Source organism: Lissotriton vulgaris, chromosome 7, assembly GCF_964263255.1.
Source record: "Lissotriton vulgaris chromosome 7, aLisVul1.2, whole genome shotgun sequence".
Lineage (NCBI taxonomy): Eukaryota > Metazoa > Chordata > Amphibia > Caudata > Salamandridae > Lissotriton > Lissotriton vulgaris.
This window is the reverse complement of record NC_141695.1, coordinates 512,340,372-512,355,242: the sequence shown is the minus strand read 5'-3', so window position 1 is coordinate 512,355,242 and position 14,871 is coordinate 512,340,372. Positions and strand designations below refer to the sequence as shown.

The 14,871-nt window shown below is 46.0% G+C and overlaps 1 protein-coding gene across 1 annotated transcript in view; it reads right to left on the bottom strand.

The window, feature by feature from the left end:
- Positions 1-13,058, bottom strand: part of LOC147701965 (uncharacterized) — a 62,543-nt gene extending 49,485 nt beyond the window's left edge. Inside the window, exon 1 of the mRNA XM_086929392.1 lies at positions 11,726-13,058. Coding sequence (XP_086785518.1) covers positions 11,726-13,058 — 1,333 coding nt within the window. The remainder of the gene's footprint in view (positions 1-11,725) is intronic.
- Between the last annotated feature and the right edge of the window lie 1,813 nt (positions 13,059-14,871).

The window sequence follows — 14,871 nt, the reverse complement described above, 5'->3', positions numbered from 1 at the left end:
CAGCCATACATCCTGACAAAGGTGTCCTTCATGAGGGGTACCTGTTAGACCTGTAAATCTTAGGGAGGTGTACCCAAAAATGTTTTGCCTTCCTCCTCCATTTTTTCTTACCTCATTTTTGCTGGCTTTGGCACTCTGAGCACTTTGCCACAAATAACCAGTGCCAAAGTGCATGTGCATTCTACTCTAAACATGGTAATATCTGCGTATACCCAATTGGCACATCTAATTTACCTATATGTCCCTAGTAAAGTGGTAGTATATGTACCCAGAGCCAGTACATTAAATATTACTAGTGGGCCTGGAAAACTGATTATGCCACCCACTTAAGTAGACCATTAAACACGCCTCAGGCATGTCATTGCCAAGCCTGTGTGGGCAGTTGAAATTACCATTTCTTCCTGGCAAAATGTACCTTTCACCAGGCTCAAACCTTCCTTTTTAATACATACAAGTTACCCCAAGGGTAGGCCCTGGATAGCCTAGAGGGCAGGGTCCAATGTATTTAGAAAGTAGGACATGTACGTTTGAGTTTCATATGTCCTGGTAGTGAAAAAGTCATAGATATATTTTTCAGTACTGCAAGGCCTTCCTCACCACTTCTTGAGCTACACATTTTCTTCTTCAGCTGAGAAACTCATGGCCTCAAGCCTCTCAAGCTCTAAATCAAGCTCCCTCATTCTCAATTCATGTGCCAAGGTCAATTTCAATTCTTCCAAGGCATGAAAATTCTTGCTCTTCTCTGCTTTGGTCTGGATTTCTATTTTCATCAGCTTCGTCTCAAGCCTCATGACTTCTAATTCATAATCTCTAACCCATTGCTTTTCCTCCAACTACTCTGGGGAAAAACTTCTAGCGGAATGGTTGCTGCCAGCCCTGGAAGCTGCTCTGGACACAGGCAGATCCTGTGACCTGAAACCATCTCCTTGTGCATCCTCATCCACCTCTACATCAACTGTCTCCCCAGCCTCTTTGGTCTCCCACTAGTCCCTTAAGGCCTTCCGTAGCTTCTCCTTCCTGGAGCTGCTCTCCATGGGACATCCAAAGCTCCTGCAGAACTGCCTGAGTTGACCTACTTTGTAATCACTTAACATTTCAATATCAAACTCCAGTTCTGCAACATCACTTGCTGGTTTACACTTCTGAGACATGATGCTGGATGACTCAAGGATCAGATCAAAAATAGAACCAAAGCAAAACATGGTATGTGGTTGCGTAGTGGTCTGCACTAGCCTAGTGATGTACACCAGTTACTGTGGGTCAAATACAAATACATGTTCAAATCCTCACCGCTGACTACCAATGTTAGAATTCGGGAGTCTCTAGTTGGCAGAGGTAGGTACCAATTTTTAAATAGGGACCTTTGCTTCTAGTCAGGGTAAGGGAGATACACTCTTTAGATAACCCCTGCTCACCCTCTTGGTAGATTGGCATGAGCAGACAGGCTTATCAAAGGCAATGTGTAAAGTATTTGTACCAACACTCACAGTAACACAGTGAAAACACCACAAATGAACTACACACCAGTTTAGAAAAATAAAGTATCTTTATCTAAACAACACAAGATCAAAACGACAAAAATCCAACATACACAGTTCAAGAATATGATTTTAAAAGAGTTCTAGGATTTGCGTTAAAATTATCCACAGTTGCGTCACATTTAGCCAAAGGTACCTTTAGATACGACAAAAGTTCCAAATGGAAGCTGCAGCATTGAAAAAGAAGCAATGCGTCACTCCTGAGACCTTGGGGAGGCGATGCGACAGCCCTGCTGGACGCAGCGGGCGTGTTGCGACGAATCCGGTCTGTATGGGGAGGGATGCGATACCTTGCATGGATTCCTGTGCACTGGTTCCGTAGGAAGCGTCTCGCAAAGGCACCATGCGATGATCTTTGGCACAGCTACAATCTCAAGTGCGGCGGCGATGCACGGCGCAGCGTCGCTCTTCTCCTCTTGCGGCCCCTCGATGCGATGGCTCTGCGTCGATGTTCGCAGAGATGTGATGTGGTCCGCAAGCAATCGGTGCGGCAAGGTCAACCAGCGATGACAGGCTCTGCGACGATACTCACAGCGACAGGAATCTTCCCGCACCGTGCCGATGCGTTCCACAAGCGAAGGATGCATCAGCCCTTGCAGCAGAAACAGGCGCTGAGACGATCTCGATCATCGCGGTGGTGGGAATTTCATCGCACTGTCATGAATGCGCTCCGCAAGCGAGTGATGCATGGAAATTTGCAGATTGTCTTAGTTTCTTCTTGTCCAGCTTCCCAAACAGCAGGCCACAATGTCCAGAGGCCCCTCAATTGAATTCAGCACTCTAGGAAGGCCAGAACTCTCTCAGCAGAGTTCAGGGGGGAAAGATGGGGGTGAAGTCCTTTTGTTCCTGGGACTTCTTAACAGGAGGCCAGCTCTCTTCAGGCCCTTGGAGAACTCTTCAAGCAAGGGGACTAAGCACCAACAAAGTCCTTCCCCTCTCCTTGGCAGCAAAGCAACTGCAAGTCAGCCCAGAAACACACAGCAGAACAGTCCTTCCTCTTCAGTCTTCCAGCTTTCTCCTTGGCAGAGGTTCCTTCTTGATTCCATGATGATCTACATTTCAATGTTCTGGGGTCCTGTACTTATACCCCAAAAAGTCTTTGTTCCCTTAGTGCAGGAGGGCTCTGAGCCCGGGCCAAACCAGTTCTAGAGCATTCTGTTTACATGACTCCTTCTTTCCTTTCACAGTGCAGAGCAGAAACATCAGACGCCCCACAGGAGGTGGAGCCAGCATTGTGGTGGGAAAGCACAGCCCTGGACCACTTTGTTCACATTATTCCTTCTCTCCTTTCACAGTGCAGGGCAGAGACATCAGACGCACCACAGGGGGTGGAGCCAGCACTGCGGGGGGGCAGGCACAGTCCTATTCAGGTCCCAGGTGCAACTCCTCCCTCCCATCTAGATGGAGATCTCTCTATTCACCACTGGGCGAACTCATTCTGTCCTCTGGAATCCCCCAGCGCTGTTACTCACAAACCAGACAGTCAATTCACAAATAGCCAAAGGCACATAGAAAGGTCAGACAAGAAAGCAGCCACTTTCTAAAAATGCCGCTTTCAAACACAGGATTTAAAAACCCTCCTTCCTAAAAGATGTTTTATTAAATTCTGAGTTCAGGGATACCAGAATTGTATTTTCTATCTTGCTCCTATGGGAATATATGCAGGTAAACATTATACACAGTATTCCCAATTATAGCCTATGGGCAAGATAGCCTTTCAATAGTGAACAACGAAAATGGCTGTAATTTACTACCAAGCATGTCACCCACACTAGTACATGCTCTACCTTTCACATACACTGCACCGTGCCCAGGGGGGTACCTTGGGCCTTCCTTAGGGGTGTTCAGAAAGGGAAGGGTTAGGCCTGGCCAGTGTGGACACTGGTCAGGTCTGCATGGCAGTTAGCAACTGCACACAGGCACTGCGGTGGCAGTCCTGAGACACCATTTTAGGGCTACTAATGTGGGGGACACAATCAGTGCTGCAGGCCCACTAGTAGCATTTGAATCAACAGCCCTGTCACATTCAGTGCACTTTACTAGGGACTTCCTGGTAAAACAAATATGCCAATCATGGATAACCAATCACAATAACAATTTACACAGAGAGCATATGCAATTTAGCACTGATCAGCATGGTAAAGTGCCCTGAGTCCTACTGGCAACAACCACAGTTCAGGAAAAATAAAGGAGGAGGAAGCAAAAGGTTTGGGAATAACCCTGCAAAAAGGGCCATTTCCAACAGTAACTCTCTGGTAGCTTGGCATAAAAGCAGTCAGGCTTAACTTAGACCAATATGGAAAAAATGTATTCAGCATTTCAAACAGTAATAAAGTGAAAATCGCCACACAAGAATAATCCCACACCAATTATAAAAAAAAGATAGGATTTTTTTTTTATTATTTGACCCCAAAATTACCAAAAATCCAATCAGCAGAACTAGAGATATACAATGTTAAAAATTTCTGGTGAGTGCAGAACCTAAAAACACACAGCTCCGTTCACAGTAATCTGGTTGTGTGAGACCGGTTGAAAGCCAAACGTTCAGGCTGACCACGATGGAGCAGGATGGTCATCGATGTAGTGGAAAAGCAGACCAGGTGTTGCAGATGGTCGTAGCTGTAGCACAAAGATACTGCCGGGAGTTGCTGACAGTTGTTGCTAGAGCTCCATGTTGACAGTCACCACGTGCTGTCAATGCTGGTGTATGAAGTGCACATCTCATAATACTCTGGTTTACTGTAGCACAGAACTTCGCATTGACAGGCGGCTTGGAGGCAAGATCTTGGCGTGAACTGGCCTGTTTGCATTTCCAATGACCCCAAAACTTCAGGAGAGCTTAACTGAGGCCACGCCTTGATCTAATAGTCACCATTTGGGGGTCAGGAAATCAATGCAGCAACAGCAGGACTTAGGCAGGTTCAGCCAGCAGGTCCATGCAGCAGGTCAGCTGGGCAGTTGCTTGGAGCCTCCAAGATTTTTATGTTCCTTTAGCTCAAAACAGAAAGTCTGCTTGCTGACCCTTGCAGTACTTCTTCTGTAGTATCCCTAGGTACAGGAGTGTACTGAAGAGTTGGGTCTGAGGGTCCAGTAATTATACCTGATACCCACTTTGAAGTGGGAGACGTTTCTGGAGAATCCACTTTGAAGTCCTTGAAGATTCCTGTCTCCCATTCCCTGATTCAAAGCTGGCTGCATGAATAACTCAGTGGCAAAAAGCCCTCTGTAAAGGCAAAGCAAAACCAAATGGGATGATGGACGGAGTGACGGGTATGCCCAGATGTGGGTCCTGTGCTCTCCATGCCACTGGAATCAAGCTATCCTGGCTGAAGAGGGGTGACACCCATAAACCAGTCCTAGGATGCTTGTTTCCAGTCCAGGGTGGGCCTGGCTTGGCAGTTCGGGCTGGACTGTTCCCATGAGGCACAGGTTCAAGACTGATTTGCATATGGCTGGGTTCAAACTGGAATGGTATGGTGAGCAAAAAAATTATAGATTTAGGCCCAGATCTCTATAATGGGGTGAATGTATGACATTTTTCTGCATTCTGTTAATCAGCTGTTGTTTTTGCACTCTGTAAAGGCGTCACCTATTCAGTATAAGTGGGGCTATACCCAGCTCTGCCCCCATCTTGCCAGTTGATGGTTCATTCAGGCACACGGTATCACTCTATTGTGTGGTTGTCTGGGAGGAATAAACAAAGTCCAGCTGTGAACTAAAAACAGTCATGTGACCCAGGAACAGGATACAGGCTCTAAATAGGGCAGAAAAAAGCAAACTTTCTAAAAGTAAGGGTCCAAACTGATTTGCATATGGCTGGGTCTAAACTGGAATGGCATGGTGAACAAAAGAATGATAGATTTGACCCAGATATCTTGGCAACTGGGGATGAATGTTTGATTTTCTCTGCATTCCGCCCATCATCTGTGTGTCCTCTGCTTTCTCGCCTTAAGTGCACCGGGTAAGCCCCAAAACCAGTCCCAGAATGCTTGATTCCAGTCAAGGGAGGACCTGGCTTGGCAGTTCGGGATTGACTGTTCCTATCAGGACAGGTTCACAACTGATTTGCATATAGATGGGTCTAAACTGCGGTGGCATGATGAGCAAACAAACAATGGATTTAACTCAGATCTCTTGACTGAGGGTGAATGTTTGAAATGTTCTACATTCCATCCATCATCTGTATGTCTTTTGCTTTCTCGCCCTAAGTGCGCCTAGTATGCCCAGACATGGATCTCAGGGTCACTGTGCCCCTGGATTTAAGCTAGCCTGGCTAATGAGGGGTGATACCCCGAAACTGGTTCCAGGATGCTGGTTTCCAGTCCAGAAAGGACCTGGCTTGTGTAGTTCGGGCTGGAATGTTCCCATGAGAAACAGGGTGAAGACGGATTTGCATATGGTTGGATCTAAACTGGGGTGGCATGGTGAGCAATAGAACAATGGATTTAACCCAGATGTCTTGACTGGGGGGGAATGTTTGATTTACTTAGAATTTTGTCCATCATCTGTGTGTCTTTTGCTTTCTCTCCCTTAGTGCGCCTGGTATTGCCAGACGTGGGTGCCGGGCTCACTGTGCCCCTGGTTTCAAGCTAGACTGACTAATGAGCGGGATACCCCAAAACCGGTCTCAGGATGCTGGTTTCTGGTCCAGGACCCCGCTTGGCAGTTCCGGCTTGACTGTTCCCATGAGGAACAGCCTCAAGACTGATTTACATATAGATGGGTCTAAACTGGGGTGGTATGATGAGCAAACGAACGATGGATTTAAGTCAGATCTCTCGACTGGTGGTGGTGAATGTTTAATTTGCTCTATCCATCATCTGTTTGTCTTTAACTTTCTAAAAGTGTCATTTTCAGAATTGTAACTTAAAATACGACTTTACCATTAAAGGGAATGTTTTCTTAAAATTTTACAGACACCTAACATGAAAGGATACCTGCGCCCAATCACGAGTTAGCACTTATTAGATGTAATAAGGCAGCTCAATGTTATCCCTTGGGAGGGATAGCCCTTGCAGTAGTGAAAATGCATTTAAGAGTTTTTGACTACCAAAATATGTGAATCTTAAAAGTATATTGTCCACATTTTTAAATACACTGCACCCAGCCCTGTGGATTGTTTAGTCTCCACTCTAGGGGTGACATATCTGTACTAAGAAAGGAAGGTTTGGGCCAGGCAACAGGTTTATCTTGCTGGGTCTAAATGGCAGTCTAAAACTGCACACAGAGGCTGCAATGGCAGGCCTGAGACTTATTTAAAAGGTTACTTAAGTGGATGGTGCAATCAGTGCTACTGGACCACTAGGGACTTACAAGTACATTAAATGCGCTAATTTGGTGGAACCTTTGACCATGTTCAAAGGAGAGAGCACAAGCCCTTTTCTCACTGGATAGCAGTGGTAAGGTGTGCAAAGTCCAAAGGACGGCAAAAACGAAATCAGCAAAAAGGGAGGAGTAAAGACAAAAATATGGGGAAAGACCACCCTAAAGCTGAGAGATCTAGAAGAGAGCAAACTGGGTTAAAACAAGTTTGCAGGGAATTTCCATTCCAGTGACTAGAAACACACTTCAGAATCAGTCCAAATGACTGGCTAGGAGGCCACCAGGAGATGGAGATAACTCTGGGAGCAGAATGACTGAAGTGGTGATACATTTTTACAAACCCTATAGTAAACACAACCAACAAAGACTTTCACTCCCCTCTGGCAAGTACAGGTATAAGCAGACTTACCAACATGAGCAGGTAAGACATACAGGCCGCGATCCATGCACCTCCTACAACATGGAGATAATGCATATTGGCTGACAGTCAATGCTGTTGGAGACTGAAAGATTTTATTTATTATTATGTATTAGAGCATATTGAACAAAAAGATGGACACAAGGAACAAATCCACACTTTGTACTCTTTAAAGGCTATACTAAATATTAGAGCCTGGCTATAGTGCAGTTTATATGCATGAGCATTATTAATGACATTTAAATCCTTCAAAACAAAATGTAAATGCTGCAAATATGAGAAAAAAATAGCAACATATTAAATGATGACTATTAAAAGAATCTAATTATGGAATCAATCTGTATGGGAATCCCTTCTTTTGAGCCTATATCTAGATCAGCACCAAAAGTGCTATACAAATGTGTTTCCTTGATGGTCTTAATTTACAGATAACTTTCACTCATAGGTGTTTAAAGTTTTGAAGTGTGCAGCAGGGGAGGAGAAAGCAACAGCTAATTCCAGTTCGCAACAGTAAATGACATTCAAGCAAACTATTTGCAACTTCAATGCCTCCTCAGAAACCTGAAGATCCTTTCTCTCAAGATGCCTGTGCATGCATCAAACTTATACACAATTTCTGGGCTTTACTATAACGAGAAACAGGCTTGTGGTTTGTGTTATAAGATGTGAGTAGGAAACAGGTGAATTTCTTCTGCACAATTGCCAAAATGTAATACGCTTTATTAATCACACAACTAAATGTATCCCGTGAGCTATTTTGATGCACCATCAACCAATATCACATAATAACACTGGATAATGAATATAGCTAAATTAATGACAAAGCCATGCATTTACAATGAATAAATTAATGCTATGGGGATTCAAAAGCAGAAAAACACAAATCACATGACAATGGTATTAACAACCACATGAGCACTTAGCTGGAATGGAGGTCTTTCACTTCCTTGAAGTGGAGTTCCCATACGAGATCCTCAGAAAGTGAGACCATTAATGTAGATTTTTCTAGTATTCTTGACGGAAAATCTTAATTTTATTAAAGACACGGAGGCGAGTATTATGCTTTCTTATCTTGCTTTATTACACACAGCAGCCAAGATAAGTAAAAAACTACAGTTCCCAGAGGGCCAGGGGACAAACTGGGCCATGGGACTGAAAAAACGTGAGAATACATTAGCCAATCACAATGAACCTATGAGATAAAGACCCTAACTGACTGCGCAGCTTCCTCTTTTCGCTGGCGAGCAGATCAAGAATAGTCATTAAACAAAGGGAAAATGAATAAAATTAAGGATATAGCCAAAGTCCAGGAACATAAGTCTTGCATCAGGGGAATCCAAGGGAGAAGACCAAACAGGCGTCCAGGAGGAGGATCCGGGAGCAATGGAATCGGAGCACTTGCAGGAGAAGATCGAAGAAGGTGCAGGGTAGATCTTCTAAGATGAAGCCGGTGGCAAGGCTGGATTCGCTGTAGGGAGGGAGAACAGAAGTTAAGAAATGTTGCGGCGGGATAATACTCGCCTCCGTGTCTTTAATAAAATTAAGATTTTCCGTCAAGAATACTAGAAAAATCTACATTTTATGGCAAGACCGGAGGCTCCTATTATGCTTGTTTAAAGCATATTAACAATATCAGAAGCCACAGTATGAACAGGTTTGCAATAGAACATGCGAAATATGCTGTCATTTGACCAGTCTGCTGATCTCAGAATGTCTTCCAGGCGAGAGCCAGACCAAAAGGCTGTAGAAGCCATGGCTCCCCTGGCCGAATGAGCCCCGAAAACGGAGACGTCAATTCCGGCAAGAGACATGACCCAACGGACCCAGCGGGCCAGAGTGGGAGAAGAGACAGGAAGATGGGGTTTAATAAAAGAAATAAGGAGTTGAGAATGAGAGGGCGTTCTGAGATCAGCAGTTCGGTGTTCGTACACTTTTAAACATTGTCCCACACACAGTTTGGGATGAGCTGGAAAATAAGGATAAAACACTGAATCCAAATTAGTCTTAGTACGTCTGCGTATCTGAAACAGCACACCTGAAGGAGAATATTGGCGAGCAGAAACATCTAGAGCCTTAACATCAGAAACTCTTTTAATGGAAACTAGACACAGTAACATAGTGAGTTTAGCAGATAACATCTTTAGTGAAAGAACAGCATTGTCTGGCCAATCATTAAACAATTTAAATATCACTGTAACATCCCATAAAGAGGTATACTTAGCCAACGGAGGTTTCGCACAACGGACACCCTTGAGTAGACGACAAATCATAGGGTGAGCACCAACTGGTTTACCATCAATTTGGGAATGGTATAGGGAGATGGCAGAGCGATAGAGATTGATGGTGCGGTAAGCCTTACCGGCACTGGCTTGTGAACCAAGGAAGTTAATTATGAAATACAGAGAGGCTGAAACGGGATCGAGGTCCCTTTCCAAACACCAGCTTGTCCAAAGAGACCAGGCGGATCTGTATGCTTTGGAGGTTCCCGGAGCCCAAGCTTGGTTGATAAAGAACGAAGCCTCTTGTGAAATGAGGACGTCAGAAGGGGAAGGCCGGAAACTTTCCAGGCCGAGAGTTGCAGGGAGGAATCGAGAATGAGATTGTGTTGATCGCCCTGAGGATTGAGAAGTAGGTCTCCGAAAGAGGGAAGAAGGACCGGGAAGTCCACTGCCATCTCGAGAAGAGTCGGAAACCAAACCTGGGCTTGCCAGAAGGGGGCAACTAGAACCAGGGACGAGGACTGGCGGCGAGCCTGAGAAAGAACCCTGTTGATCATCAGAAAAGGAGGGAAGGCATAATGAAGATGACGAGACCAATCCTGCAGGAAAGCGTCTGTCGCCAAGGCCAGGGGATCCGGGCGCCAACTGTAAAACCGGGGCAGTTGGGAATTGAGACGGGAAGCAAAAAGATCGATAGAGAAAGGGCCCCAAAGATGGGAAAGAGAAAGGAAAACGGATGGACAAAGCTTCCAAACGCTGGAATCTCGAAGAAATCTCGAGTGCCAATCCGCCACGCTGTTGAGATCTCCAGGGAGATACTCGGCGGTCAGAGAGAGATGATGGGCGAGGCAAAATTCCCATAGACTCTTTGCCAAGTCCGCCAGGGGTTTGGACCGTGTTCCGCCAAGATGGTTGATGTAGCGGACCGCAGAAACATTGTCCATGCGGAGGAGAATAGAACAGTGAATCCTGTTTTTGGAAAGGCTTTTGATCGCAAAGGAACCTGCAAGCATCTCTAAACAGTTGATGTGCAACTTTGACTCCTCTGCGGACCATGAACCTCCAGTCGAGATTGGTCCACACCGGGCGCCCCAGCCCGACAGGCTTGCATCTGATTCTAAGACTAGATCTGGGGCCGTGGCGAAGATAGTGCGCCCGTTCCACGCATCTAAATGGTCTATCCACCATTGAAGCTCGGTGCGGGACTCGGGGTCTAGAGCCACGAGATCTGAATATGCAAGGCCTTGACGAAGATGACGGATTTTTAGGCGCTGAAGAGCACGATAATGGAGAGGTCCCGGAAAGATGGCCTGAATGGAAGAAGAGAGAAGGCTGACAATCCGTGCCAGAGATCGGAGGGACAAAAGAGAGGACTGAAGAACAGATAGGATCTCCGCTTTGATCTTGGAAACCTTGGAAAGGGGGAGACGAAGGGACGCTGCAGCAGAGTCCACCAGGAATCCCAAGAACTCCATGTTCTGAGAAGGAGTTAAAGACGATTTGTCTTTGTTGATGAGAAAACCCAGATCTAGGAGAAGGGACTGAGTCAAAAGAAGGTCGGAAAGGAGAGATTGTTTGTCCGAATTCATGAGAAGGATATCGTCCAGGTAAATAATTAGCCTTATGCCAAGAGATCGAAGATAAGCGACCACTGGTTTCAAAAGCTTTGTGAAACACCATGGCGCGGAAGATAGGCCAAAGGGAAGAGAGGTGAAACAATAGTTGATACCTGACCACTGGAATTGAAGAAATTTCCAGTGAGTCCAGTGAGAGTGATGGATGGGGACCGTGAGGTATGCGTCTTGAAGGTCCAGACGGACCATCCAATCGTTGGGACGAAGAGTGTCCCTCAAATGTAAAATGGTCTCCATTTTGAAATGGCGGTAAACCACAAACTGATTGAACCATTTCAGATTGATGACCGTGCGGAGCTTCTTGTTTTTCTTCTGAACAAGAAAAATGGAGCTTAGAAAGCCTGAGGAGTCGAAGGGAAAAACTTGAATTGCTCTTTTGAGGAGAAGAGTCTCGATTTCGTTTGAAATTTGAGATGCCATCAGAGTTGAAAAGACGAGAGGGGGGGGAAGAGAAGTTTGGACGGGAGGAGAAAGGAACTCTATCAGGTAGCCTTGAACCGTGCTTAAGACCCACGGATCTGAACTGAGTGTGCACCATTTTTGAAGAAACAGTTTTAAGCGACCCCCCACAGGAGGGGAAGAAGAAAGGCTTACCTTGTTGGTTGGAGTTTTGACGATAATTTCGTTGGCCTCTGCCTTTGAATCCGCGGCCACGTTGGGGATAGAACTGAGGCTTGTAGTCCTGGTTGTTGTTGGACGAACCTCTGGAGCCTTGGTTGTAGGGACGGCCGGAAGAGCGACCCCTGCCTCTGCCGGCCCGTCCAAAAACCCGAGGGGCGAAGACCTTCTTTACTGTTTGCTGGGCTTTGTCCAAAGAAGCAAACGTAGAAACAAATCTACTAAGGTCACGAACCAGAGAATCTCCAAAGAGGAGACCATTTGCCTTGGGGCCAGGATCCATGGGAGCCAGATTAGAAAGTTTGGGATCCAATTTGATTAGGAGACCTTTACGGCGCTCATGGGTGATAGCGGAATTGGCATTTCCTAGAAGGCAGAAGGCGCGTTGGGCCCACATGGAAACATCATCTGCAGAAAGTTCAGAACCGTCTAAGCGGGCAGCTTCCGCTAGATCAAAGATACGGGCGAGAGGGCCCACAACATCCAATAGTTTGTCCTGGCAAGTGGTCCAAGCTTTATCCACCCCTCTGCGGGGGTCCTTGCCGAACTTGGAGAAGAAAGTGAGGAGAGGTTGGTCGGTGGAAGGGACCATCGTAATTTTGTCTGGAAGAGAAGGTTTGGGACATTCGGATTTAAGTCTGGCTCTTACCGGTGCCTCCAAAGGGAGACGCAGCCTGGCAGAGATATATTCTCCCACATGGTGAGAAGGGAACCATTCGGTGGAATTAGGATGACGAATAGTGGAGGGATCAAACATGGGTAAACCCTCAGAGTCAAAAACAGGCTCAAAAGAAAAAGAATCCAATTTGGGGGATTTAGCAGGGGGGGGGGAAGGGTCAGTAGTATCAAACAGGTCAAAATATTGGTCAGCGTCATCGAAATTAGCATCATCATCATCGTCATCAGTGTCCAATATAGTGGAAATTACCAATTTTCTCTTAGGAGACTCTGCATGTTTCTCTTTTTGTTTGCGTTTACCCTCGGAGCCAACAAACCCCTCCTTAGAAGGAGGCCTGGGAGGAACAGAGTCCTCAGTCAAATGCGAGGAAGACTCGCTGATCAAAGACGCTTTTTTGGGGACACGAGATTGAGCAGAGAATTCCACTTTTTTCTTTCTGCTTTCCCCCGCAGACTGGGCCAACATTTTGGACATGATGCTTAACATCAAATTTTCCATGTTTTTGGACATTCTCTTCATAGAGACTTCTACAGCTGATTCCACTGAATTATTAATAAATTTATATAAATCCCTTTTAAAAGAATGTGATTCCTGGGAAGGGATTTCCTCTGAGGAACTATCACGTTCCATGATGCAGCTGTCAATAGAGCCAAAAATAACACCCAGGAGGTAGGAGAGGGTTAATGGACAGAGCGGGGGCGTGTACAAGCTGTGGGCTGGGCAGAGCGTGAAGCGACGTCTGCACACGGAGCTCTAGAGGCACGGAGGCTGGAGCACAAAGCGGAGCAGCAGGCACACACAGAACGGTGACCGGAGGGAAAGAAGAACCCAGAAAGAGGTCAGAAGGCGCGCGAAGACGCGCGCGCTGAGACGCTACCAACAGCGTCTGAAAAACGGGGGGGGGAGGGGGGAGCGAGCTAGAAGCGCCGGAGCTCCGAGGAGAAACGCGCGAACAGCGCGAAAGAACTAGCGCGAGGTCGCGCTAAACAGTCACAATTAAAATGTAATACAAGCGGTCACAGTAAATGCATACAAAGCATAAAAAGTACTGAGAGCAAAGATAAAGGCACTTATCTGACTGCGAGCAGCAAGAAAAGAGGAAGCTGCGCAGTCAGTTAGGGTCTTTATCTCATAGGTTCATTGTGATTGGCTAATGTATTCTCACGTTTTTTCAGTCCCATGGCCCAGTTTGTCCCCTGGCCCTCTGGGAACTGTAGTTTTTTACTTATCTTGGCTGCTGTGTGTAATAAAGCAAGATAAGAAAGCATAATAGGAGCCTCCGGTCTTGCCATAAAATTTGCCACACCTCTTCTAACATTCATCTGTGGAGGGAAAACTGGTTTGATGACTAGGCAAGAGGAAGTTTTCTCATGTCATTAAGGATATATCTGAAAGGGAATACTAGTCTCCTGAAAAAGAGATGTAGGCTAGGCTAGGGCCATATTAAATGAGGGGCTGTGAGAAGATCTGCAGTAAATTGAAAGAGGAAGTGTTGCATAGGAAGTACATTTTTTGTTGGAAAGTTGCTAATAGCGCGAGTACGAACATTTCGGGTCCCAGTCTAGATCACAGAATAACAAAATCTCCTCACAGCACCTCCCCAGAACGTTTCCGCATCCGGAAAAACATCTGGAAAAAGAGGATTCTACTTGACTGTTGGAAAAGGAGGACTGAAGTTGTCATGGTCCCTTCCACGGCTCAGCTCACATGCACCTGCACGCACCCATACTCACAGACTTGCCTCATAGGGTTATTAATCAGTGTTGGCGCCCCTCCCTCTGCCTCATTCCTCGTATCTGTGACTTTTGCAAAATTCACTGGTGGCTTTGGTAGGTATTTATACACTTAGTGAAATCCCTGGTGCCAGTTGTAGACTCCATAGAGAATATCGGATGTGTTCATTTATTACTTTTTTAAATTTCAGACTGCTTCCATGGTGGCAGTACAGAAAAGATAGTGCGCTCTTCCCACTTATGGGGCATATGACTTTCAGCACACGTTTAGCTCTTGAGGGACAGCGAGTCTCCACATGCTCTGGTGGCCATCTTGGAGGGTGCGGCTATATAAACCACATCCGAGCATTAGGCTCCACTTGGCCTCATTATCTGCTGTAGACTTCACCTGAGCCTCCAGAGTTCCCTGAATCCCAGCTCCGCCGCAGACCTCCTGTGGGCTTCCTCTTGTTGGCACGAAATCTATAAGAAAAGAGATAAAGACATGACAAGGATACAAAGTGCACCACGCGGAGCTGTGCAACAAGGCAGGGACAAGAAATGATGTGCCCCCTCAAGAGGATAAAATCTGGCTAGCCCAATAGACACTACTTTACCAAAGTGAGAAAAGAACTGTGAAAAGACCAAAAGCATCCCAGCGATTGCGTCTTGTGTTGGGGCTCATTTCGCTGCAAACATACTTGAACCATGTAGACAAGACAATAGTCCTA